The 26,230-nt window shown below is 46.1% G+C and overlaps 1 protein-coding gene across 3 annotated transcripts in view; it reads right to left on the minus strand.

Annotated features, from left to right (window-relative positions):
* The window catches only part of nrp1a (neuropilin 1a), a 59,990-nt gene that overhangs the window by 16,276 nt on the left and 17,484 nt on the right, over nucleotides 1–26,230 (minus strand). For all 3 annotated transcript variants that reach the window (XM_056364224.1, XM_056364222.1, XM_056364223.1), the window contains exons 4-8: nucleotides 23,589–23,770; nucleotides 15,812–16,039; nucleotides 12,939–13,094; nucleotides 10,059–10,225; nucleotides 496–651 (exon numbers count right to left, since the gene is read on the minus strand). In XM_056364224.1, the coding sequence (XP_056220199.1) occupies nucleotides 496–651; nucleotides 10,059–10,225; nucleotides 12,939–13,094; nucleotides 15,812–16,039; nucleotides 23,589–23,770 (889 nt within the window). The remainder of the gene's footprint in view (nucleotides 1–495; nucleotides 652–10,058; nucleotides 10,226–12,938; nucleotides 13,095–15,811; nucleotides 16,040–23,588; nucleotides 23,771–26,230) is intronic.

Consider the following 26,230-nt stretch of genomic DNA (forward strand, 5'->3'; position numbering starts at 1 on the left):
AACGGTGGCTACACATTCTTTACACAGTCCTCCCTGCATAAATACTACTCACTGACACACACGGTGGGTATATTACCATACCGAGCAAAGTGTATAATTGCATGTTGGGGGACAGAGACTCAAGTACATATAGCTGGGTATTCCCCACTTTTGTTGAGTTCAAAGGCAGCTTGGAGCAGACCACAATTCAAGTCAGCTGGCTGCTTTACTGAGATGGGATATTCCAAGTGCAGTTCATGTGCGGGGGTGGTTTTTCTGACATAGTCACTGATCAGACAGACACAAAAATAATTTTTTTTTTATGATCTAGTCTGCTGCAATCCTCTTATATAGAGCTAGCGGGTGAAAAAGTACCAAAGTGTCCAAATAATTGATCTTTTTTCATTGCAAAGTAATTTCACCTGATAACTTAGAGCCTAGAGATGTTGTCATTAGACCGTTGTTGGGTGAAATTAAGCTTTCATTACACAAAAGTTGAAGAGTAGAGTCTCCTACCTTTTGTTTGGACCCTTCCTTCAAAGTGATCCAGTCCTCTCCGTTAGAGCTGACATCCACTTTGTAGGACTTGACAAAGTAAACCCTCCGGGTCTCCTGGGAGATGGCGCCCTGGGTACCGATGGCTGAGACAAACCGCAAGAACCCAAGATCCACCTGTGGAGGGCAAGGAAAAAGAAAAAAAAAAAGACACAACTGAGCAAAAGCTGCTTAAGGTGGCTTTGCATGAGAAAATTCCACAGTAGCTTTAAGAACGCCAAGCTTTTGCTTCAGTGTTTAGACGGATGCTGCTGAAATATAATTCTCTTCTCCTGTTCAAATGCATGAATAATTTTTTGCAGAAAAGGCTTTCAATGCACAGCCTGTATTAAAAATTCACTGACAAGGTAGAGAGTTAAAAATATAACCTCACTATTACAATCACCTTTGGCCATAGTTTCATCAGCTGCTACCTGGAATTTAATAAACAGCAATGAAATGAGACTCGCATTAATGAAAGAGACACAGGATGACAACTTAATTTCCTGAGATGGGAGACAAGAGCGCGTCGGGTGAAAGTGAACGTTGAATAGAACGGGGTCTGCAATCACATTATCAAAATCGGCCAGGAGGAAAAGAGAGATACAGACTGAATATCAAATATTGTGCTTTTTTTTTTTTTTTTTTAAATATGCAGGGCTTTATAAAGTAATCATGAACTGCGGTGCATTACTGGAGGGCTTTTATATTTTCACAAGGAGGCAGCCAGAGGCGGTGGGGTCAGAGAGGCACGTGAGTGAGTGAGTGAGTGTGTGTCTGGGTGAATGTCTGTTCTGTAGTTGCATGTATATATATTCACTGGTAAAGCAGCACAGTGTCTGCTAACCATCACTGCCGGGAAACACACAAACGCACGCTCTTCTACAGCTCGCCCTGGCTTCCGTTTCTGGGGTGAGAGTAGCCTTCAAACTGGCTTTTGATCCTGTTAATGCTGCTGTCTGCTGGATGTCAAACTTCACTGGGACTTTAAGGGTCTGACTAGGAGCGTGGGGGACAGGCCGCTTACTGCTGGTTCTGAGACGCACATACGATTTTTCAGCCACCGGCAATAACAAATCGGCTTGCTCTGACCTCTGCGAAGGCTACTTAACCTCACCGTGCCATCCCTTCATCCATAACTGAGGAAAGGAGTGGGCGTGAAGTGACACTGAAAGGCTTTAAAAGAATGCTAACTCCTCAGCGTGTGAGGCAGTGCGCTTAATTCTAACAAGTGCTCACACCATCTCTGACACGCTGAGCTGACGTTAATGAGGAGTAATGGTGTTGCTTGCAGACACCACGAAAGCGTGGGAGTGACGCAGGAAGCCGGGGCGTTTGGTGGAAACAGGTCTTCTAGGATCGCGATGAGAGACGAGGCCTTTGATGTTGACGTGTGATGGGCTCTGGCTCGGATGGATGGCGACCAGAGTCTCGAGTAGATTACTGAATCGACTCAGAGGAGACCATCGGTATGTGCGTGTGTAAAAGAAAGGGCGACAACAGTGAAATCCCTTTATGCGGGAGTGAGCAGACAGACACAGTAGCGTGCGCATATCTGAGAAAATCAAAGCCAGGTTCATCTGCTCTGGCATGTTAAAGCCATATAACCAGAGCCAGCTAGCTTTGTCTGCCAACCTTATATACAGCACTGTACCACACTTAATGACTCGGAGCAAAGAGCAGGAAAGGAACATCTGCATGCCACAGAACGCTGGTCATTCCTGCTCCTCAAATGCACTTCCAGGAGTAAAAAGACATAAACAGATGGGAGCAATAAATGAGGTTCCTCCATGCCATTCTCTCACTGTCTCTTGGCTACTCAAAGGATTTGGCTGGATGGAGACTAACAAAGAAGACAGTCTCATATAAAGACAGAATTCTTTTTTTCCTGTCTACAGGCTCAATGGGCTTATAGAGTAAGTCCCAGATTTCTTTTGGGTCCACAAATAGAGACAAAATCAAATCCCGTCAGCTTCAGACGGTTCCCATTTAATAACGCAGGAGCTGAATTCCAGCTCTGCCGGGTAAATGGCCGTACGTGCCAGCACTGGATGGGGAAAGCACAGCGGATGGCAGCAAGGCCTGTGCTTGCTTATATTAGCCCAGGCAGGTCTTTAACATCTGCGTTCAAACGGCCCAGGCTGATTCGTTTCCAATCTGGGCCAATGGCAAAGCGGCTTACTGAAAAGGCTTACTTCGTCTAATAGGAAGACTTGGCCTTGGGATGTTTTCTCTGAAAGGATCTCATTAGATGTAATGGAGAAGTGGAGCCTCTGGGAATGAATCTAGTGGCGGGGCTAATTGGGAACACTCATGGGTGCTCAGACTCCAACAAGCCTGGGACATGAGCGTGATGAAATACGGCTGATTTGAAGAGGATTGGACTGATACATGACTTTAATCAATATTCTGGGCCTGTAAACCTGCTATATTCACTAAAAAAAGTTTTTTTTTTTTGTAAATGGATGTTTTCATTTGATGGGTAGTAACTTGGGTGTGGTGAAGAGCCCAGTTTATACTTTGATCAGTTTGTGGTTCAGTAGTTTTAAGGTCTCACAAACCAAAGAGACGCTGAGGGCAAACTGAATTATTGTAATTATTTAAAGTTTCTGGCAGAAAAGCTCAAATCATATGCAGCTTGAATCCAGACAGGGCATCGGGGTCACCTGTGACAAGAGGAGAAAAGATGCAAGAGTGGGAGGGAGGAAAGGTGAAAAGAAGAGGAGAAGGTCGGGAGGGGGAAAACGAGCCGCTGACAGTGATGCCTTGTAAGAAGTGAAGGACAGAAGCATGGGGTCTCCTGTGAAGAAGTGCACAGACTAGATCAATTTCACTGACACGGGCTGATAACAGGGCCTGGGTAATGAGCAAAGCATGATTTATTAATGGCTGCTTGTTAGAGGCAGAGGAACGAGGCCGAAGCTGCGCTAACAGACTGGGGTTGCGTGGGTCAGGGAGAGAAGACGGGCTGCCAGGATGCTTGGATGTAAAGCACAGTCCATCCCACACCACAGAGACCGCAGTGAAAACAAACAGGCCCAGATAATGATTACTAGCGGGACTCCTTTTAGCCCAGAGCCACAAACAGCACAAAATGACCTATATACATAAACCAATAACCAACATTTAGAAACTGCATGCAGTGCACTGTGGATCTTGACTCTGAGATGATAAACAATCAAGCCCCGAAAAGGCTGAATCATGCTTAATGTGTGATGTAATCAGTGCACGGAGGGGTGTGAAATATGCCTCCTAATTTCACATCTATAGGGACGTGTTGTATTTTGAGACTTTGCTCATCTCATGTCTGTTCCACATCCACCATATTGTTATTCTCCTGTGAGGACTCAAACTCTCTCTTATAGACAAATGACACTATACATTCTGGGCATGCTGGTGCACAGTAACTCATATCTGGAGGGACACACACACACACACACACACACACACACACACACACACACTTGGACCCATAAACATGCCAGGCAGGGTAAGAAATCACCCAGACTTCTCAGAATCTTTCCATAAAGCCACGGCATGCTGATGTGTGGGCAGGACTTCACTGCGCTCTCGTCTCCTGCTCCAGCACAGTCCAAAGTGTGCTCGACTCTTTCGTGTATGTATACGCCGTATGTATATGTGTGTGCGTTTGTGTGTGTGTTTCTTTTGGGGTGTTCTCTGCCTTCCTGTTGTGAGGCAAACCGATGACTCAAAGCCCCTTGCCTCACAACAGCCAGTGTACACGGCTCCAGTCGTTTCACAGACTAATGAAACCAGAGAGGCAGAAAAAGAATTAGTCGTGCTCGGGCTTGTAACATCAGCCAGTTAAAGCCTAGTGTGCCTGCAATTAGATCAACATACTGAAATCCACATCAGGCATCTGGATGAGGCATATGTATGTATTTATATATATATATATATATATATATATATATGTATATGTTTGTGTGTGTATATATGTATGTGTGTAAATGATGGGATAAATGATGGAGAATGACTGCCAGGCAACATTTTCATGTATTTACGTGTGTTTGTGCAAATTTGAAGAGATAATTTACCCAGCTATCCCTCAGCAGCGGTGGCATTTGTGGGCGTAATCATCAGGTCTATCTGTTACTCAGTGTATTGTCTCTGTGCTGTATGACTCAGATGTAGATGCAGCAAGGCCCCATGATATGTATTTGAGGCTGAAGCCGAGTCATTGTTGTGTGGGCGCAGCAAGCAGACATGTGGTTTTTAAGGCCGGGCAGGGGAGGGGTGAGGGGTGAGGGGTGAGGGGAGGGGGTGGGTGGCGTTCAAGAAACAGCAAAGGCTCAAAAGCTCTATCTCTTGCTGCTTGATTGCCTTATAATTGAGTTGCCAAGAAGTTGTATGCACCAAGCCGTACTCTGGGAGAAGTTTACCAAAATACACTTTTTTAAATCCATTTCTCTGCTTCCCCAACAGAGGGGGTAAAAAATAGCTTCCCATCTATGTGTGCGTGTGTGTGTCTGTGTGTGTGTGTGTGTGGGCTGCTGGCTGAATAACCAAGGCCTCCGGGGAATGAGTTTATTCGTTTTCCCTCACCAAAAACAACAACAAGAGAAATGCCGAGGGTGAGAGAGGAGGGAGTGCTCCAAAGTCAAAGAGCAGCTGGTGGACACAGACTGAGCCCCCCCCCCCTCGCATCTCTAAGGATGATAGAGTCAAAGGTAAGATAGCCTGGAATCATCCTGGCCCATCAAGTAGATGCAAAGCCTCTAGTCGCCTGTTTTTTTTTGCATACAAAATCTGATTAAAATGTCCTCTGTATGGTAATGAGAGAGAGCTGACATTTTTGTGAACTGCCATACACACAGCTACTTCCCAGTGCAGCTAAAGATATGTTTCCAGCACCAGATGCAGCATTTCTAAACCCGGCTCTCAGCAATCGCTTCACTAATTTCACCAGCAGCACTCTGGTGTTGGTAGCGGAAGGATTTTGGAATAGCTCCATTACCTGAAAGTGTAATTAATTCTCCTTTCATGAAAATTGTATTACTCTAATGCTGCAGGACCTATGAGCTCCACTCAGGACCTTCCATTTATCACAATACTCACCTGACAGAATTACAGTTTATTTTTAGCCCCTCGACACCTCTTTGGTGGCATTAAATTATGCATGTCTTCCCATGCACCCATCATCTGTTTTTCTGACAAAGAGGGATGTATAGGTCAGACAACAGCTATAATAAAATAAAAGGTTGCCTGGTTTGTTGTGTGTGAAGTGTGCGCTTGGGCATGTGGATGTTCTGGCGCTGCATGATTAAAGGTTTCAGTCGCAGCTGTTAGAGGAAGGATTTTTAACAGTCTGGTTTTGCCGTTTCCTTCCCTGTGAATCATCTTAAAGACCCTGACTCCGGGATCATTCTCGTCCTCGCCACACACACATGACTAATGCTCTGAGTAATGATTATGAAACCAAGAAACAGTGATCAGGACGGAAAAGATGGCGACCTGAAGGTATGTCACGTTTGGAAGCCGCTTGATGATCCCATCCCAGGATGTACAGCTGAAGATGACCGTTTGGTGATGACGACTCACCGTGAGGCTTTCAGGCATTTCCCTACGTCTGCAGCGCAGACACTGAAAATGACACTGATTACGGCTGAGCTGAGTTTTTGTCTCGAGGTACTTATGCAGTACTGTTTCATTTCATTACATCATGCCATCCCTCATGTTTCGATTTCTAGTCCCACTTTTGGGCTACTTCACTCGAGTGCGGGTCTCTATCCTCTCATTGATTTTCCAATCGAGAGCGAGGCCTGGGAGCGGCGCGGCACAGACGGCATCCATTGTTTCCATTTGTACGGCGCGATGATGATGATGATCTCACCGGCAGCCGCATGCCAGACTCCGCTCCTCGGTTCTCTCTAGGACTTCATCAACCGAGAAGCTGCTGTTAATTACCAGTCCATATTCTAATCACTCATCACTCGGCACGGCGGTGAGCCCTGGACTGGGGACAGAAGTGAAGAGGGAGACAATGGCAGTGAAGGGGGGCATTTCTGCAACTCATTGACCTGGGGTAATTGAAAACACATTTGGATGAGAAGGAAAACAGGATATAGTAGAGCGCGCTGGTTTCGGCGTCTGATCTTCGGCTCTCCACTTGAGGCTGCAGAAAAGATCAACTCTACAGTGGCTACAGCGGTGTTTTCATCCAGGAAGTGTGCAATTAGCTGTGGTTCTGTTGGCCAGGCGGTGGAAGTCGACCTGTTATCTTTGCTAAGTGGCCCAGGTTTTACCGTGCTGTTTGCCTTACGGACTCACAAGAGGAAATATGGTTAAAGCGGGTCATGCCCCCATGTCCCCAATGTTTTAAACTCCCCGTGACAAGCTCTTCTGCAAATGGTTGACTTTACCTTGAGATTAGCATCACATGCAGGAGATAGGAGAAGGAGCATGCTGTGTAAACACCCACTGATATGCTTCTCATGTTCAGCGCTTTCATCTATCAGACAGATGAGATGAAAGCTTGTTTCATAAGACGAGAGCAGAGCGGTTCACTATCTCCTCTCCTGATTAAACAATTTAGGTTATCAGACGTATAGAGGCTGACAAATACTTAAACACTGATGAAGCAGTCAGGGATATTGCATCCTGACAAGAAGACTGAAGATAATGGCACGAGCCTTTGCAGATAAATCATAGAAATTGGGAGCAAAAATGAACTCAAGCTCATGAGGATAAAGAAATCCTGGTATATGGGATAACATGTACTGTATATTGTCATTATGAGATGCTCAATAAAGAGGCTTTCAGGTATTGACAGTTGGGTTCTCTCCAAGACAGTGTAAATTATTCATGTTGTGTGTGTGTGTGCGATCAATGGAGGCTGCCTGACTGAGATCCAGTTTTGCTTTTATCGCATCATTCAGGTGCTGCGGTGACTCCCGGTTGCCATCATATCCTTCCGCCGACGTATTTGACAAAGCCATTCCACACTATGCCAACTTCTTCGCAATTTGCCCCTTTGTCACGGTCCCAGAGGAACCGTACATTCTCAGGCCGTGACACGCCAATCTGAAAACATAAACCTTCCCCTTAGAGACGAATGTGTTGTGCACATCCAGGTATTTCCTCACCGGTGTTATGCATCACTCAGGTTTTTCCTTCTGGAGCCAGCCGGAGTCCGTAAAGCAATGATTAGGCCATAAACTGGGTAGTCTGGGGGTGTACCCTCATTTATTTTTGCTGCAACCTGCTGCAGAGATCCTGCTGTTCATCCTCTTATGCTCCAAAGAAAACCATGGCTCACACAGTCTGATAATATGCACAAATCTCCCTCCACCTTGATGTAGACCTGTAGTCCCGAATTTTCAAGAGGAATGAGGAAAAAGGGCAGAAGAGAGGAGTGAAAAAGAACAAGGAAAAAAACATGAAATCCTGTTCTAAGGGATTACTGCCTCTTTCTTTACTCCCTCCTCGAGCCGCAACCCCCCCTGAAAGGACATCTGTCCATCTCTGTGTACACCAAAGAGTTGATTAATGACCTGGCTAACCCAGCACTCGATGCTCAACCACACCACACCAATCTAATTACCCGCAGAAGAGAGCACAGACTCTAGTATCTTGCCCTCCTCTTCCCCATGCATCAGAATGAGGCAGCATTAAAATGGATGGCAATTCTGGATTATGTTCAGCAAGAGAAAAAAAGAAGAAAAAGCAGAGTGAAGGAAAATGCCCCAGAATCAAAAGGCCGCCTGTCATGAATAATAAAAGTGTCGGCCTCAAACTGCAGTCGGGGAATGATAATGAAATAAATAATGAATTGATTACTATGCATCTAACGGCGCAGTGAGATGATTTATACGTGCTGTGAGGGGGCCTGAGCTTGTTGCAGCAGCGCCACGGACAGGCTTGATGAAAGAGGAATGAAGAATTGAACACTTTTAATACCACTTGTGATAATTGGGCTTCTGCTCAGAGTGCTCACCACAAGTGCATCACACTCCTTAGAAAACATAAATTACGTGGCAACCACAGACTTTGGCTGTTTCGCTACATTTGAAATGAGAACTCAGAAGATATCCCCCACCACCCCTGTTCGGTGTTTTGATCCGATTAGTATTGGCAAATCAGCATGCCCATTAGAGCACATCCCATTTAAGATCCATATAATTTTTTTTTCACCCAAATCAAATCCTCAATATGATCGATACCACAGGGAGCGTCTGCAGTGGCAACAAATCATTGTGATCACTTGTAATTTCCGCTGACAAAAAGGCAAACGGGGGAACAGCAGCTTTCGAGTCTGTGCTGCAACCCTTAACACACATATCTGACTATGAGCAATGGACTCTCCGTTCAGAGAGACAAGAGACTGTGCAACTGCTTGGGAAAGTGGTAAGGGAAGCCATCTTTCTTCCCGTTCCACTCAGACACATGCTGCGTTCCTCTGCAGGACAATATGGACCCTGCCAGACCCTCCCACTCACCCGCGAAGCCAAGAACGAACACAGGGACACACACACACACAGGCATGGGAGAATGCGCACAAACCTGCACGCATACGCGCTCACACACTGATTAAATTAGTCTGAAGGAGCAGCGGGGGCCCCCAGGACAATATTTTCATTGCAATAATAAAGGAAAAGCTTGCTTATGGCCCTCCCCTAGCAAATATTTGGCTTCGGGTCAGCTCTATTATTCATCCCCTGAGGAATACGCTGGGGCCAAACTTTTCAGCGATGAAGCAAAAGCTGTAGAAAAACAGTAGAAAAAGAAAAACAGTCTGGGCATTTACAAGGCCTGGAGGCTTTCTGTTAATAAATCAAACATGCTCCAAATGCATCTAGGTAGTGGTGCGGAGCTTGTGTCGCTGGGGGGTTTGTGCTGTGAGTGGACTTGGGATATGTGACTTATCCCCATATGAGGAGGGATGAACTAAATCCTTAATCTTTCCACATAAGTTTCCCTGGTGGGTGATGATCGCTTTGTGCAGATAAGCCGTCAGACAGAAAATATGACTATTTGTGTAGCCTATTTGTGTGTTTGAGATTGTGTGTGTGTGTGTGTGTGTGTGTGTGTGTGTGGCTTAGCAGGATGCCTGGACTAAATCCCAGCATCCCCTGGAGGTGGACTCTGTTATCAAGTAAAGGGAAAGTTATCAGGTGTGACAGGAAAGACAGAGGGGGGAGGGGCGCGGACAGATAGGTAGACAGTGACAGGGAGAGTGGACACAGGCAGTTTCTGCGAGGCGTGGACTCGACCGCCCCGGAGGTCCATCAGGACGGCCGACATTCATCATCGAAATTGCTGGGTCTCGTCAAAGTGTTGTGGAGAAGCTACACCTCCGGAGAGTGAAGGACAAACACAAGAACGCTCCTACTGCGCTCAAGCAGGCAGTAGTCACTTCTAATACTGAATACAACCCTCAGTTTGTGACTCACCTCCAAAAAACCTACTGCAGGCAGCTGCCACAGCCGACTGCTCAGATATTCTCTGCCTTTCTCAGTAGTAGCTTAAATTATTTGTATCAAAACTCAATCATTTCCTCTATGACATGTTAAGTAACGTCGTACCTGTATCCACTCTTTGTTTGAGTCTTCTGCCGGCGTCCATGCATTTTCATAGTAGTTGAGTCTGGACCGCTCTGGGGACCAGCTGGGGTTGTACTGGGATGAAGCCATGATTTGGTCTGATGTTATGTCTCCCGATTCCATTCCCAAAGGGTCACTACAGTCAAAGTCTGAGAGGGAGAGGGAGGTGGTAGGGGTGGGGTCAGATAGGAGGCAGAAGAAAAGGATGAAAAAGGGAGAGAGTAAAAAGATGTTTAGTTGAATTCCGAAAAGCACCAGAATGTACCCAGTGTGTGCTCTCAGTGTCCTCCAGATTCAGAGCTCGTCTCTGGGGAGGAGGACACCACACGACAGGCACTCAGGGCTGCTGGCTGGAAAAGAACAGCACATCAGCGACGCCTCAGTAAATCCTTTCTGTTTCTCTCTCTCTCTGGTTTAAATGGAGGCAGGATGGGAAGTGTTCCCCATTAGGACGTAAAAATGTCTTCATAAAACATTCAGCGTGGGCTAAGTTTGTGCCAGTATTAGGCGTTAGTGACTTTCACTCCAGTTATTTCTTCCACTGACTGGATCTATTTCTCTCACCTCCCTGTGGGCAATTTATCTTTTTTGCACATGGTGACTATTTTCCCCAACTTGGTCTCTTGGGGGAGTTTAGGTGTGTTTAGTATCTGTATTTTGGGGGCATATATCACACTCAATGGCCAGACCACACATGGTAGGAGGTGGCTTCCCTTGTTTGTGTTGACATGGGACAGCCGTTTTGAGGCATTCTGGGCTCTGTGGCTAAAGACTGAGCTGGGTCAGCTTGGGGTCAGCCTCTCTATCCCCTGGAGGTCAGACATGCTGACACCGCTGTGGACGGAGCTGTGGCAACGGCTGGAACCAACGATGTGACCTTTAGATCTCGGCAGGATTCATATAACGTCACCGCGACAACACAGAGGTATGCGAGGACGCATTTTTCCCACTATTCTTCTCCTTCTTGTTTATTTACTTCTCTTTCGGACCGGTGGCGAAGTTGGTCATAAAGCATCTTGACAGCGTTTCAGTCACAAGCCTGCTTCTCTAAACGCAAGGCTACGGCTGCCGCAAACATACGGTCCTTGTGTGTATATGGACACACACACAAACGCACACACACTCAGAGGGCACAGGATGAGGAGCAGTGTGGAACTGCTATGTGGCTGCTGCCTAAGAGCTAACACAGATGGTCTCCCCATCTGCCACACTGCTAACACACCTCAGTCACTGGGTCAGCGTGTGTGTTTGTGCTCTACGGTGTCAGTGCACGGTTGCGTACGTATGTGTGTTGGAAGTCTTTGTGCTCGGCTGAGAAAACTGTCTCACACCTCTCCCGCTCCCGTCGCTGCCGCCGCCGCCGCCACCGCCGCCACCGCCGCCGCCGCGTCTCTTTGAGAAGACTGCCTGTTCTTGTCAAACTTTTTTTTTCTTCTTTTTTTTTTTGTGCACGGGCCCACATCATCTAGATTGCTCATGATCAACAAAAACACAATCAGGCGTTTGTTTGCTGCAAAGGACTGTATCTGATCATGTGGATTAGCGAGCGAAGTGGGGTTGATAGCCAAAAAGATAGTGAGTGGAGGGTGGAAGGAAGGGTGAGGAGGGTGATTGTGCGGAATGAAAGCGAGAGAAATGGGATAAGAACAAAAGACAAGGCTTCCTTTCATCACCTTATCATCTCTCAACAGTAGCTTTCAGCTAGAGTGTTCTCCCTTCCCCTTGCCATGCAGAAGCGAGAAAATCCACCGTGTATTATGCATAAGGGGATTATGAATGATTCAAGTGGTACAAGTCTGGAAAAGCACAGACAAAGTTTGGAGTCTTTTCTGTCTTGGATGGCTCTCGGTTGGTGATGTAAGACCGAGCAACTCATGTAAATTAAGGTATTTACTGATCACGGGTCAGATACTTCACCATGCCTCACCATGCTAAATGTGAAAAGTTGATTTGGGTAATCTGATCTTAGATGAGTGATTAAAGCAACTCAAGCAACTCAGAGGAAAACTGAGGAGAAATGACATCAGCAGTCATCCCCCTGCTCATTACTGTCAGGCGGGGTTGTCTCATCCATTGTGTGTGTGTGTGAGTGTGTGAGTGTGTGAGTATGCAGCGTCTGTCTTCCCTTTGGGCAAAGACAAAATCCTCTTTAGAGATGATTCGTAGATTTGCTGAATGTCATCCATCTCTATTACTATACAAAGACTGACTGTGTGTGTGTGTGTGTGTCTGGGGTGGTCTCGCCTCTGGACAGATTTATGACTCTTACCGGCGCTCGTCCTCCTTAATGAAATGTTTAGTTGGAGCGTTTTGCAAAATGGGGTGGGGAGGTCAAGCCCCATGACGACGATGTTGCATGTAAAAAAACCCTGGGGGTAGTGTGTGAGTGTGTGTCTGGGGTAGTTAGTGGAGCCTGTCTGGGGCCCACAGTGTGTAAACGTAGGTCTTGTAAACCACGGGAGGTGGACTCGTTCCCTGTAACACATTTCCCAAATGAAGAAGCAAGAGGTGTTTATTTAATAACTCTTAAGCTCTTTTAAACGAGTGGAAACTTGTCACAATAGGAGCAGCTGCAGACAACATCTGCTTCTCACTTTTAGTAATATTCCTCTGGTGGTTACTTTATTGCCCTCTAATTCTTATTCAACTACCTAGTTTCAATTCAGGATCCTCTAACACAAATCCAGCGAACAAATCTCTCTCGCCTCTGATTTCATTTAGATTTCTACCTCAGTTCTACAGATTTTTTTTTTCCTGTGTTCTTTGGCAATGTCTGCTCCTCCCTCCCTGGCAATCCCATCTGTCTGATTTCCAGTGTTTTTTTTTGTGTTTTCTTTTTTTTTTTTTTCTGTGCCAGCTCACCCTCTGGAACGGTCCTTTCGATGACGGTGAAGTTGGCAGAGAAGCCCTCCTTAGCAATGGCGCTGTCAGTGTTGATTGTTAGCGCCAGGATGCCGGTGTAGGAGATGATCCTGCCTGGCGTGTTCTGCCCACAGTACCTCCCGACGTATGGACCGACTGCAGAGAGAGAAAGAGAGGGAAAAGCACAGACGTCGTTACACGGGTTAGACTCGGGTCAGCCTAATATTTGTTTGTTTGCCGCAGCCTTGTCACACATGGGTTTTACTACCAACCCCCCCCCCTGCAGAGGTGTGAAAACTAGTGTGTCAGTGAGGTATGGCACCGGCTGCATTTTTTTACTCGACCCCGTAACGATGCGTGAGAGGAGACTCCCGGCATTCCTTGTCTGCTTGCCGGTCAAACACAAAAAGAGAAAAGCGGAAGAGGGACCTGTGGCGTGGACGGGTCACGGTCTCTGTCTATTTGATGGCTGTAAATACTTCAGACTTCCCAACCCTGTTGTTTTTTTCATTCTTGTGCAGATTTGAGTCACACACCAGCCATGGATGGGTGAGTTTTGTTGAAGGAGACCAAACAAGTAAAGACTGAGCAGAGACAATAGGGGAGCATTTAAAGACAGAGAGCAATAAAAAGGGGCACGTTCCACTGAGCAGGACTGAGAATGGCCAAACAGGAGGGGATGGAAAATGGGCAGAGGGGTGGGGAAACATCGGGAGAGAGTGATGTGGTAACGAGGGAGAGCAAGAGAGCACACTGACCTTGCCCTGTGCCTCTGATGTGTGCTATGATCCATGCACGTTTGTGAGTGTGTGTTCCTGTTGCTGTGCAGGGACCTGCAGCTTATCTGTGATTAGTAATGCTGTGATCAGCGGCGAGTGACAGTCCTGCCTCCCCGCGGCCTCCTGTCATCCAAAACATGCCTCTTCCAGCCCAGTTCCAACATGAAAGGTAGAGGCCGGGCGACAGGGAGTTATGGGGGCAGAGGTTTGGCGGCTCAGATTAATCTTCATAACCCAGGTGTGTGTGAGAATCTATGTGTGTGTGCTTTTAAATCTACTAAAGCCTGAGCTGAACACAAAAATGGCATCTCCCGGATTATCTGCATGACTCCCCAGTGCTATGAAATTTTAAAGAACCCTGCTATGAACTCTGCGTCCTGCCCGCCTTCCCTGCTCCTCGGGGAGGAGGGATGTGGGAGTGGAGGTTCTTCTTCCACAGTGCCTGGCCACTGAGGTGTTCATTGAGAGGTGGGGGTAGAGGGAGGTGCCACTCCCCTGGTGCCTCACGGAGGCCTGCATTTGCCCGGACATCTCCCACCTCTGCGCACCCCGACGGCTAGCATGACACCAGTGTTCTGTGCTAATGTACTATCGACCCAGCAGGCAGCACGGGAACCGACCGGCAAAAGCCAACACACCATTTTTTCTCCCATGGCTTATTTTTATAAAAGTTGTCTGCCACATACAATGACACTTGAAGGGTGTGATGGCGCGTCCATCTGAAGTGATAGTGTTCAGTTTCTGCCCTGAATAGGCCTCTTCTATTGTGTCGTACTTTCAAGTGAGAAATTTTCAAGTGAGAAAATTTCATTATGTCGGAAGTCGCACAGGAAATGTGTCTTTTTCCAACCACAGAGGTACCTTTTTGTAAAAATATGTATTTAAAAGGTGATAATAATGTGACATATTCTCTTCTCTCTAATCTTTAATCAACACAAATCTTGAGAATTAAACATGTCCCACCTCTGGGGAAGAATGTACAAATGAGTTACGGATATAGTTTGCGGAATCAAAGTTCAGCTGCGCACGGGCATGAGCTCAGAGAATATCTGAACTTTTAGTAAACTCACTTGAAAAGGCGCCAGGATTTACACTTCAACCTCATCACCTGCAAACGCCGGAGAAGAGAGCACTGATGTGCTGTGTAGAGAAATTCTTTCAGTTTTCACCCGCTGATGGGTGAGAAAAAGCTTTCATCTCGTCTGCACCCTGTGTTGGAATCGCTGGGAGAAAAAACTGAAAACTTCAAGAGGTGAGTCGCCGAGTTCAAAGCCTCACGTCGGGCTATGGAAGAACACTGCTCCTGTTCTCTCTCTCTCATCTGCTCACTTTTCTTTTTCTTTTTTTATTCTATTTTAAGGCAATATTTTATTGTGCGTCTGAATGTACCTTTGCTCAACCCTGCAACCAGGTGATACTCTAATCAGGACCAAGCCGGTGCAAATTCAATAAATACTTTTTTTTTTTGGGGGGGGGGCTTCCAAAGGAAATTCCCTTTAGAGTCATTTCCTAAAACATGGGATTGTGTTCTCTGTGCACGCTGACGCAGGGAGGCAAAAACTTAAATATCATAGCTTACATTAGACCTTGAATTCCCAAGTGTACTGACACTAACAAATCCTCCAACACAATGCTGGTCTGTGACAGAAAAAGGAAGAGGGGGGGGCTCTCGTAATCAGGAAGTGTTTGGCATTGAGCGATGACGAAGCATTGCGCTCATGACGACAGACTCTTGGCCCCCTGCCAAGCATGGTTAAAGCAGTTAGCCCACTGGCCCGGATAATGTCATCATAGTATGTGAAGCTGTTCATTTCCCCTGGAAGAGTACACGATAGCAGGTTTCTAAGCAGCGGGATAATGCAAATTGATGCAGTTAAGTTTGCTTACGTTAGCCGCTGTAAATTAGACCAAGTGAGGCTGTAGCTGCAAAAGCCCTGAACGTATTCAATTGTCAACGGGTGGATATTGTTCCTCATGAGTTTCTTTTCATTCGTAGCAGAAAATTTGTTTCATTTCCTGTTTCATAAGATGCACAGTCTCGGTTTAAATCACAGGTACAACAGCGCGCAGTCTTTACTGCCGCCGCTCGCTCACCTCCGGGGAAGCCGTCCCAAATCTCCAGTCTGTCGTAGCGGCAGAACACACCAGTAGGGGGTGTCGGGTCGGGCTCCAGCTCGAAGCTCTCGAACTCCAAAATGATCTCGGACATCTTCGGGGCGAAGATCATGAAAGTGCAGTCCAGGTTGTTGGGGTACTTCTCTGGGAACCCGGGTGACTTTATGACGCCGCTGTTGGAGGTGAAGTTCCTGGAGCATTCGGGACCTGTAGGAAGGAAGAAGGGAGGAAACGAGAGATGAAGTGAGAAGATGAGAGGAGACGGGGACAAAGGCAGGGGTGGGGACGATTCCTTTGACTGACTGTTGGTTAAGTGATCTGTTTTGTGTGGCTTTATGTGGTGGGTATTCAGACGCTCTGCCTCCCAGCTGGTCTATTGAGTGGAGGACAGTTTATAGCCCATAGATGAGAGACCACCTTGATGGTTTCTTCTATTCACTAAAGGCTACATCTGGGTCTTAACTCCGCTCGCTGTGGACTCACTATGGGCCTTTTTCTCCCTTCCCCTTTTCACAAACGTCACACTGTTTCATCACTATGTGTGTGTGTGTGTGTGTGTGTGTGGGGGGGGGTTAAATCTGTTATTCCTGGAACATCTAGACTCTAAGTGTAAACATTAGTGAAAGGCCTCAATCACTAGAATTGGAGAATGATGAATAAATGGCTTGATTCACACTGCAAAAACCTCTCTTTGTCACTCACACACACACACACACACACACTCATCAGGACACGTCTGTGAAACATATGAGAGGTGCTGAGGCAAAATTACAGTGTCAGTGATGGAAGGCGACGGCAATGACTATATATACATCAACACACGCTCGCACACGTTAACACACATTTTTACACAAGGGAAAGTCAAAATATTTATTCACAGCTCCCCGGAGAGCTGCCTTTCAGCTGATGACGAGCATTAACACATTTCTCATGTCAGCCACTTTGTCAGAGCATAAAATGATGATTTGAGAATGAGTGACACGTGTTAAAAAAAAAAAAAAAAAAAGATTATCAGCAGGTGCAGGGAAAATTTAAAGAGCGACAGAAAGAGAAATGTTCACAATCCTAGACTCAAGCACTGGTCCAGAGTGTTACTAAAGCCTGGCTGCACACAAACACACATAACATACACCAGCAGGAAAAAATAGAGGACTGTCATCCAGGGCAATTATTTGGAGCCATTAGTGGCAGAAATGTGCCCAGGATAACGTCATTTTCACGCCAGTCTGACAGCCGGCATGACGGGTGCAGATGGTGCCGATCGAGACTAAAATTGCAGGGAGTTATCTCCTGATAGAGCCTCTGTACTACAGTCATTGCAGCTTAAATGAATGTGGCAAACTGCTTTTTCCACTGTCATTCAAGTATCTAACTGGGCTTCTAATTCAAGACCATCAGGCCCACTTCAGCATGTCCACCGGCGGAGCGAGTGAAGGGGAAACGAGAGCCATGTTGACTTTTCTATCTCCGCAAGTTGAAAGCCGCGGTGTTTTGACTCGAAAGAGAGTTGACATTTAGCGCAGCGGCTAAAGTGCGGCTTTTAAGAACAGTGGACACCATTAATTTCACAGCTTCCCCACGTATTTACCACCGGAAAATAGAGAGATTTTCCCCGAGATTAAAGGGTTGCTGCGATGGTACAGTTCTGCACTTTAGTTCGCCGTATTCAGGAGAAGTGTCAGTCAGAGTTGGGGAAAAAAAAAACTATAGTTGCAAGCTGCTTCTTTGAAAAAGGCGCCCCTGGTCCCCTTTGTGCTTGAGAGAGCAGCAGCATCCAAAGTGCAACTCAGGTCAGTGTGTTGAATTTCCTGTGGATACCGTCTCAGAGCTCCACTCTCTATCCATTTCATCAGCCCCAACCTTGACCCTTATCTCAGCTCAGCAGTTGACACAAACAGATTTGGTCTTATTCACTCTGAAAATCATTGAACTTTTCCATAATATTCCATCAGTATCAAGCTCAGTACTTAATGACATTTTATTGAGTTGCTGCATTTGTGAAATTTGGAAAATGTTCAAGGACTTATTCCGAAGTTTACTTTACATATCTCAACATCACCGTGTTTCTATGTTCTTGCTGAATCCTCATGACCCAAAGACAGATTCCACTATTGTCGACTGCTGTGTGTCCGCGTTAATACCCCCCCTCCGAGAAAAGGACAGAGCCAAGACATCACAACAAAATAGAGTGGCAAGAGAAGACAGAGCGCTCTGGTCAGTCCCACCGGCAAGATAATCATCCAACAGATCTCTTTTATGTAGTGTCTCCACACAGGAGGGCTCTCGTCCCCAGCTCCCCTCGCTACACCCAGGATGCTTTGCGCTGATGCCTGCGTTAGACTGGTTCAGTGATGGCAGTCACGCTCCTCTGTGGCAGCGTCTGTACGTATAGCATGTGCGCATGCATCTTTGTTGACAAGGAGCTTCAGGAGACAAATATATCCCGTTGTCAGCCAAATGCTTCCTCCCTGCCCCTCACTCACTCTCTGTCTCGCCCTTGTTTTATCGCTGCAGTTGGCGGTGTCTCTCTCCCGGCAGATTTATCGCCTCGACAGCGAGAATGGGGAGAAAGAAAAGTTTTGAACCGGGACATAGAAAGGGTTTTGTAAATATGACAGGTAACAGACGCGAACAAACGCTGGTTTGGCCTCAGTGTACCCGGTGTTCCAACCTCTACTTTTAAATAAACGGCTGGATTAACGACGGGAAGTGAGGAGAGAGAAAGAGTGGTAACCTTGAACGCAAAACATTTACTGGCAACCTCCAACCAGGCGCTCCAACCTTTACTGCCGGCAGTAATGGATTCTTTTAACTCTCGTTTATATCGAGCCCCTTCTCCTCTGGACGGGGGAGTAAACAAATGTCAGTCCCACTCGCTCGCTGACTGATTAGAGTTTGTTTAACGGGACAAGTTGTAGCCAGCAAAATGATATTTAATGGAGATCTGATTTCAATCTTTGCAAGTGTTAGAGGTTTATAATAAATCTTAAATAAATATGGTTTCGGCATTAAGGGAGCAGGGCGCCTTTCGGCTGTTAGTCTTTCTGATGACTTGTCCTCTATGTCTCTATTAAGCCGTTGCTCTAAGTGCTGAAAGCAGAGCAGAGACTGGGCGTTAATCATTAGAACAACACTGTGCCATTGAACAGGCATTAAATGTGACAGCCTCTCGCTATTTTCATTTTTAGATCTGTCTCTCGCTGCCTCTCCACATATCCTCTCTTCATTCTCATCTATGCATCCCTCTCTCCTCAGTCGGGGTTATTAGTGGCCGGAGCCGTAAGGACTGAAGGTGTTGTTCTTGGACTGCTAACTAAATCAACCACTGTTTATGTTCCATGTCTCTCTCTGGCTGATCATTAGCCCAGTTCACCCCCTCCCCAACCTCTACCCCTCGGCATTCACCCCCCCACCCCCACGCTGTCCTTACACCACACCGACAGAGGGATCCTTCGCTGGGGGAGAATTAACTCTTTCAACACTAAATCAAACATTAACCTGAAGCTTGTGTAAGTGCCAGTCACTGAAACAGATGGAAAGGCAGGTTTACATTCACACACACACACACACACACACACACACACACACACACACACACACACACACCCTGAGGCACTGCACTTCTGACATGGTATTTAGTGCGTTGACTGTGCCTGGAACGTCACTTCCCCCCTGTCCAATGAGGGATGACACAGTGCTGATGGGATCCGGGGGGGTGGGGGGGGTGTGCTCCCTCTGGCTCCCCTTAAAGAGATTTGTTGTCTTAGGTTTCCATGAGGGCTGCGTGTGTGTGAGTGTGTGCATGTGTGTGTGTGATGACAGTACGTCTATATGCCAGATGTGACCTATGCCATCAGGGTGTGCCGTCCATGAAGGCAGAATGTACCCTCTATTAAGCCCCACCCGACACACACACACACACACACACACACACACACACGGACGCACACCTTGAAAGTGTTTTCACAGGTGTGTACTGAGAGTTAATGTGCCCACATCATGATGTCATAACAAACAGGGCTTTAGTGTGAAAGATGGTGTTTTTTTGTATAAGGAGGAACATGATAGGCCTCCCTCCGACAGTCACTCTGCTGAGTAATTGTGAGGATGAGCTTGTATGTGTGTGTGTGTGTGTGTGTGTGTGTGTGTGTGTGTGTGTGTGTGTGTGCGCAAGAGGGAGGGAGGGGGCTGCCAGCGGCACTATCTCTGCCTCCTCGCCCACTTCAGTGGTCCCTCAGCCAGCCTTGATGTGGCTCTGAGCAAACTGTAGGGCTGTTAAAAGAAAACATATGCTGTGTGTGCGCAAGCTTCTTCTTAAGAGGATGGATGTTTCCAGAAACACTTGAGGATTTTAAGTGAAATCCAGTCAGATAACGGGATAAACAGAACGACCAGGATTTTGGTGGAAGGTCGCCGACCTCAGAACTTTGTGGGGCTGCCATAATGAATGTTTGTCCACACTGGTTGTTATTTATCATGTTTTATCACCATTTCTAGACTGTCTGGAAGTGGAGGGGCTCAGTAAAAGACACACTCAAACACAACCATCTTGCTAATCTTCTCCCATCAGTTCAAATATTCCTCACTCTCTGATTTATCCCTTCTCTCTATCTCCCAACATCTCACTCTTGCCGGCTCTTGCCAGACTTCAGCCAGTGGAGCGAGGCTGCCAATTTGCAGGCTATAAAATAAATAGCCCATGCTAATTAAGATGGTTGGATGGGATTGAGGAGCGGAGAGGAGTAGAGACTGATGCGGAGGCGGCCACAGAGAGCCGCAAAACAACCTGTTCTCTTCCAATTAGACACTTCGCAGGCTACCGCTGATGAAAGCCCGGGCTACAGACGCCAGCATGTTGACTTGTGTGAAAAGTGTATTTACATAGTTTTACAGCTGAAGTGGGTAAACCTGCACGTCCAAACACCGTACATATGATCCCTGATTTGAGGAGCACATCTTTACATATATTTGCTTTGTGTTTGTATATTTATCTTCCATGTGACCTTTGCTTGTGTGAGATGAAAGGCAGTACCAGTCCTGGAGGTTGAATACCAGTGATCTCCAGGCCTATAATCACGGTGATAAACAGCCTGCATTTTTTCCATTCGCCTTCATTGGCATGCATAAGCGCGAGCCTCCCGTTCCTCCATCCGTTATCAGAGCATCTGTGTATCATCATTAACGTTACATGTGTTAGCCAACACAATGTTTTCCCAACTAATACCCTGCTTGTTGATAAGCTGTGCTAATCAGCTAGCTTTGTATCTCTCTCTTTCTGCCTGGTGCTCTCTCTCTCTCTCTTTCTCTCGCTCTCTCTCAAACAAACACGGCTGTTAATTGATCTCAGAGCCCCGTTCTTGGCGCCGCAGTAGTTAAAACGGAGAGTAAACTCAAAGCATAATGAAGGTCTGGATACACTAAGGAAGCAAGAGGAGTGAAAAAGTTCTGTCCTGGGTTTAATCTGCGGCAACACCCCTGGAGCCCCCCCCCCCCAGTCATAACTTCCCTCTGGATTCCATCAGCAAAAAGCACAGATCCTGATCTAGCTTCAACTCTCTGGTCCTGACTTTCTATCTTACAATCCATATTTCTTGCTAGATCCATATTTCCTCATATCTCAGCGCCGTACGAGTGCGTTCAGCAGTTTCTCCCCTATCGCAACTGGGCCTGTAACACGCCTCATTTATAATCACCCCAGGCTAATAGATGAGAACGGGAAATACCAAGAATTTAGTAGATTTAACCGGCCCATCGAGGGAAACGAAGCAGCATTGATGAGTTTGCGTATGCTGGGGCGGAGTGTCGCTTTGATCTCCTAAATGGACGCACACTCCACCAGCTGCCCCGCCGTGGTGGTGACATGCACAAAAGCCCAGACACACAAACACAAGCACAAACACACACTAGCTCAGATTAAAAGGAAGGAGGGACCTTGCAGGGCCATTCATCTTGTCTCCGAGGTCACAGGGGCCGTCCCATAGAGTGCTGCTGAGGTTAATTAATGAAAGTGGAGTCTGTAGCACCTGTCTGCCTACTAGTCACTCTACATATATGTGTTGTCCTCCCCCTGCTTCTTTTAGTCCAAACAAAGCAAGGCAGCCAACAACAGGACATACTCCCTCATGTCCTGTTGTGTTCAGATAGACATCCCCTCAAGATATTTGTGGTTTATCATACCTTATTCCTGACTAAAATTACCCAGAGTTCTTAATTTTAGGTTGAACACGAAGGGAGGAACCTCAAATTGATGAGATACCGTAGCAGCACTCAGAAACATGAGGAAGTGAAAGCATTTCCTGAACTTAAACACTGTTAAAGGGCCCATAATTTACATTTTTCCTGTGTTTTATTTGAATTGTTGATCCATCAGAAGACATATTTGTGGTTTTAAGAACCAAAAACCATCTCAATGTAGTTTTCTCTGGAGCTCTAGTAAAAACAGGTCAGTGAGCCAATCAGAAAAGAGGAGGCTCTGGGCCTCTCCTCTGATTGGCTGACTGTTTTCTAAGTTATCAAATGAAAATAAAGCAGATTTCAGGTAAACACTCAGAGAAACCAAATCTTGCAAGGTTGGGTGGTGGGTCCATGTGGGTGGGGCTTGGGGCCTTGCTGAGAGCGGTGACTGCTTTGTTGTGACATCACAAAGCAACAGAAGTCCTGACGGCTGGTTTTAAGGCTCAGTTTCTGAATACAGGTTGTGAGCATTTCTCTGTGGACCGAGCGCTTTGATACTTTCACAGTATTAATAAAGAAGCTAGACCTGATCTATAATCAAAACAGACATGGAAATCTACCTTTATACAATATGGGACCTTTAATTGTATTGAAGTCACTTTCTCCAGAACCAGTTAGTCACTGGTTATAATGGCAAGCTCCTGTCCTTGCTGTGCTGGTCCCAACTTACCAATAAAACAATAAACCAACACCTGAAACAGCATTTGTTGAATCAAAATTCAGCAAATTATGCCCTTGCTTATTATACAATATTTCACATCAGACAAGAATTGCTACAATTATGGAACATATGGGGCTATGATTCATTGGTTTTGAATGCAGCATATTGCTTGCCATATTGTGATTGCATAATTTGATGCTCTGTTGCTTTGACTAAATCACAAACAAACCATGAAATTAGACAGAGAGGCTCTTTCTTGCCCCATTATCAGAATGATTTCTCCAGCTTTCACACCGCATCCTGCTCTGTTGGTGTGATGGATTCAGCTAAAGACAAATCATTCCAAAATGATCTGTGATGTGGCGTCATAACAGTGCTTTCCTACCCTTAAGTCAAGAGCTACTTTAAGAAATCAAGTGAATCATTTTAATATCAATAAATCATTAACATTTTGTTTTAGGCGTATAAGTGCAATCAAGATCAGAGCATCGCTAGGAGAAGCTTCTTGTTGTGTCTACACAGAAAGCACAGCACAAAACTAGAGGATGCTGCTACTCTTCAAGTAGAAATCACTAAAGCTGTTTCTTGCAGTCCACAGATTATCTACAATTTACTGACAGCTTGGTAAATGGAAAGCTACAGGTGAGCTACTAAATGTACCTTGAGATGAGTCTTAATTTTCGTCTCTTTGCAACAGAAAAACAAGCTCAAGAGAAATGTGGCTCTAAATCTGAGAGGAATCATCTTTTCTGGACTTAACCAAGGCGGCACACTTATGATGTTAACATCTCCAGTGATGCATCACGTCACGCTTCGCACAGTTGGGGTAAAGTGAAGCTACGGCTGCATTAGGCCACACACCTGTCTTGAAGATCTCATATCGGATGGAGAAGCCTGCTCCGTGGGTCTCGTAGTCAGACACAAACTTGATGAAGAGCTGGTTTCCAGAGGAGACGACCGGAGAGGGGGCGATCTTCCCGCAATACTTCCCCACCAGCTGACCGCTCTCGTCCACGCCGTCCCGCACCTCCACGTAGTCGTACCTGAGCAAGGCAAGAAAGAGAGAGGCGTGTCAGTCGTACTGCGCGTTCAAAAACATATTCTCTTTGAGGTTTGGTTTTCATTTTATCCTGTTGAAATAAACTAGTTAGTTGGCATCTAGGACATTTCTGCTGTGTTGTTTATACTGTGCATGTATGATGACACACACACATACGCATACACATTCATACTCAGAGGAGCACACAAACACAGAACAACACAGCATATTGTGCAGGTAATGTAGTGGAAATAAAACACTGTGTACTAATGAGGTCTCAGGTTAAAACTCAGAGAACAGGTGGGCAGGCTTTGCCTTCATTATATCGACCTGGCACACACACACTGCAGAGGTTTTGTGCTCCCAGCAGCACCGAGGTCAGGTTTACGTAACTGCTTCAACTTCTGAACTTCAGCTGAACAGTTGTCTATGTCCCGCTCAACCTCAGGATTACACTGACAGCATGTGTGTGTGACTGTTCTATAAGAGACTACGGGAATTGAAAGTGATTATATTTTGGCCTTTGGCTTAAAGTGGTGTATAGACAGAGCAGGTGGTAAAGCTATTAAACATACAACCACACACACACACACTCAAACATCGCATTCAAATGGAATTTCAGACCCACGGCTATTGAAGGGAGCAGCCGCCTAATTGAGTCAGCGCAGAGTTCGGGAGCAGAAGAGGAAAACAGCTTTGAAATAGGATTGGGAACAGGAGCCATGACTGACGCCCACGCACACACACACACACACACACACACACACACACACACACACGGAATCTGGCATGAGAAACTTAAGATGCTAGAGGAGAAAATTTGAGTGACTGGGCAACGAGGGTGGTCTAAACAGCCTCTGGTTATCACTGTGTATGTTTTCAGAAACTTGTTAAGAGGGTACATTAAATGCAATCGAGTTCGTTTTACTCCACTGCCCGCATGAGTGTGCGTGTGTGTGTGGGTGTGTGTGTGTGTGCGTATGTGTGGGTTCAGATGACTTTTCCATGCTGTGCTTTGACTGTGAGTGACGGGGTGAGCACCGCTCCAAAAGCAGATTTCGGTCCAGGTTTCCTAATTGCCCATAACGTTCGTTCCCGCCAAGTTTTCAGCTCTGAAGGCGACTTAACAGAACATGTTCCTGCCCTAAACCCTGATGACCTGCCGCCGCCCTCCTCCATCTCCATCAGACACCGGAGGAGAAAAATGCAATTCACACACAGTAAGTACTGAAATTAATTCTAATGTATGTAAAGTATAATGCGCAACAGGTGTGCAGACACATGCAATCACACACACACTCCTTCTGTCTCCTCAGAAAGTATGTGCCCTCTGGGCAAAGGGGCCTATTTTCACGGTTTCGCTTGATTCCCAAATTACTGTCAAAACATCAGGCCGCCTTAGCGATTCTGAACACACTTAATTCACAGGATTTCGCACAAAAAGGCGATTTACACTTTGAATGATGGCTCAGGGCGGGCTAAGTCCCTCAGGTGGGGCCTGACATGTATCCACACGCACTGTTTTCCAGCTTTTTCTGTGTTTCCTTCACCTGCCTCAAAGTCAGAAAACATGTTTGTAAAACAGAAATCAAATTACCGGAGGTGATTTGTGGGGGAGTTGAGGAGGGAGGGTCTACCGGGTTTCCAAATGCAAAATATAGTAGTGGGAGTCAACTTGTGACGGGGCGAGACAGAGTGTAACTCAATGTGGAGTTGGACAGAAGTAGCACTGCTTGAAATTGCGTCCCCTGAGGAGATGCGGTGGATGACTTCACTCATCTCTCTGTTCAGAGACGGTGATCTGAGGTGATCCGAGCTGTCAGCATGCATCAGGTGTCTCCTCTTTTTCTTTGTCTCTCCTTTAAATTTTTATCGTCTCGGGTTAAAGGTTTGCTATGTGGCGAGAAAGCCGCCGTCTGTCTCTAAAAGACCCGATATCCAGCCCTTTCTTCCACTCCATGCAGACATTCATTACAAGTCTCATCAAACACTGTCTGGAAATGGTTTCCCTCCACTTGAATTTATACATTTTAAAACCCTTTATGAGCTCAGTCCTCTCAATTCTGTCGCCTTCTGTGTGAAATCCCCGGCTTGGGTTTGTTTGTTTGGCTTCTCCTCATTTCTCTTTGCTGTGTTTCAGAAGCTTGGCTTCTTCCACAAGTACCACTTTGTTTCAGCTACTTTATCAGCTGCAGCTCTGTAAAAAATACTAGTTACACATGGTGTTTACAATGTTATCCCCCCTCCCTCCTGCTTTGCGGCTAACCGGGCCATAATTTAGTTTAAAGGGCTCCCCTGAAGCAGGGATCGGGTTTCTTTTGTAATGATGTCATTGTCTAGTTTAGTCACCAGAGCAAATATTTATGAGAAAGAATTTAAAGTCTAACCAAAGTTACAAAACTCAGATAGATAGATAGATAGATAGATAGATAGATAAAATACACAATGAAATAAAGTTTAGTGT

This window comes from Seriola aureovittata, chromosome 20 (genome assembly GCF_021018895.1).
Source record: "Seriola aureovittata isolate HTS-2021-v1 ecotype China chromosome 20, ASM2101889v1, whole genome shotgun sequence".
Classification (NCBI taxonomy): domain Eukaryota; kingdom Metazoa; phylum Chordata; class Actinopteri; order Carangiformes; family Carangidae; genus Seriola; species Seriola aureovittata.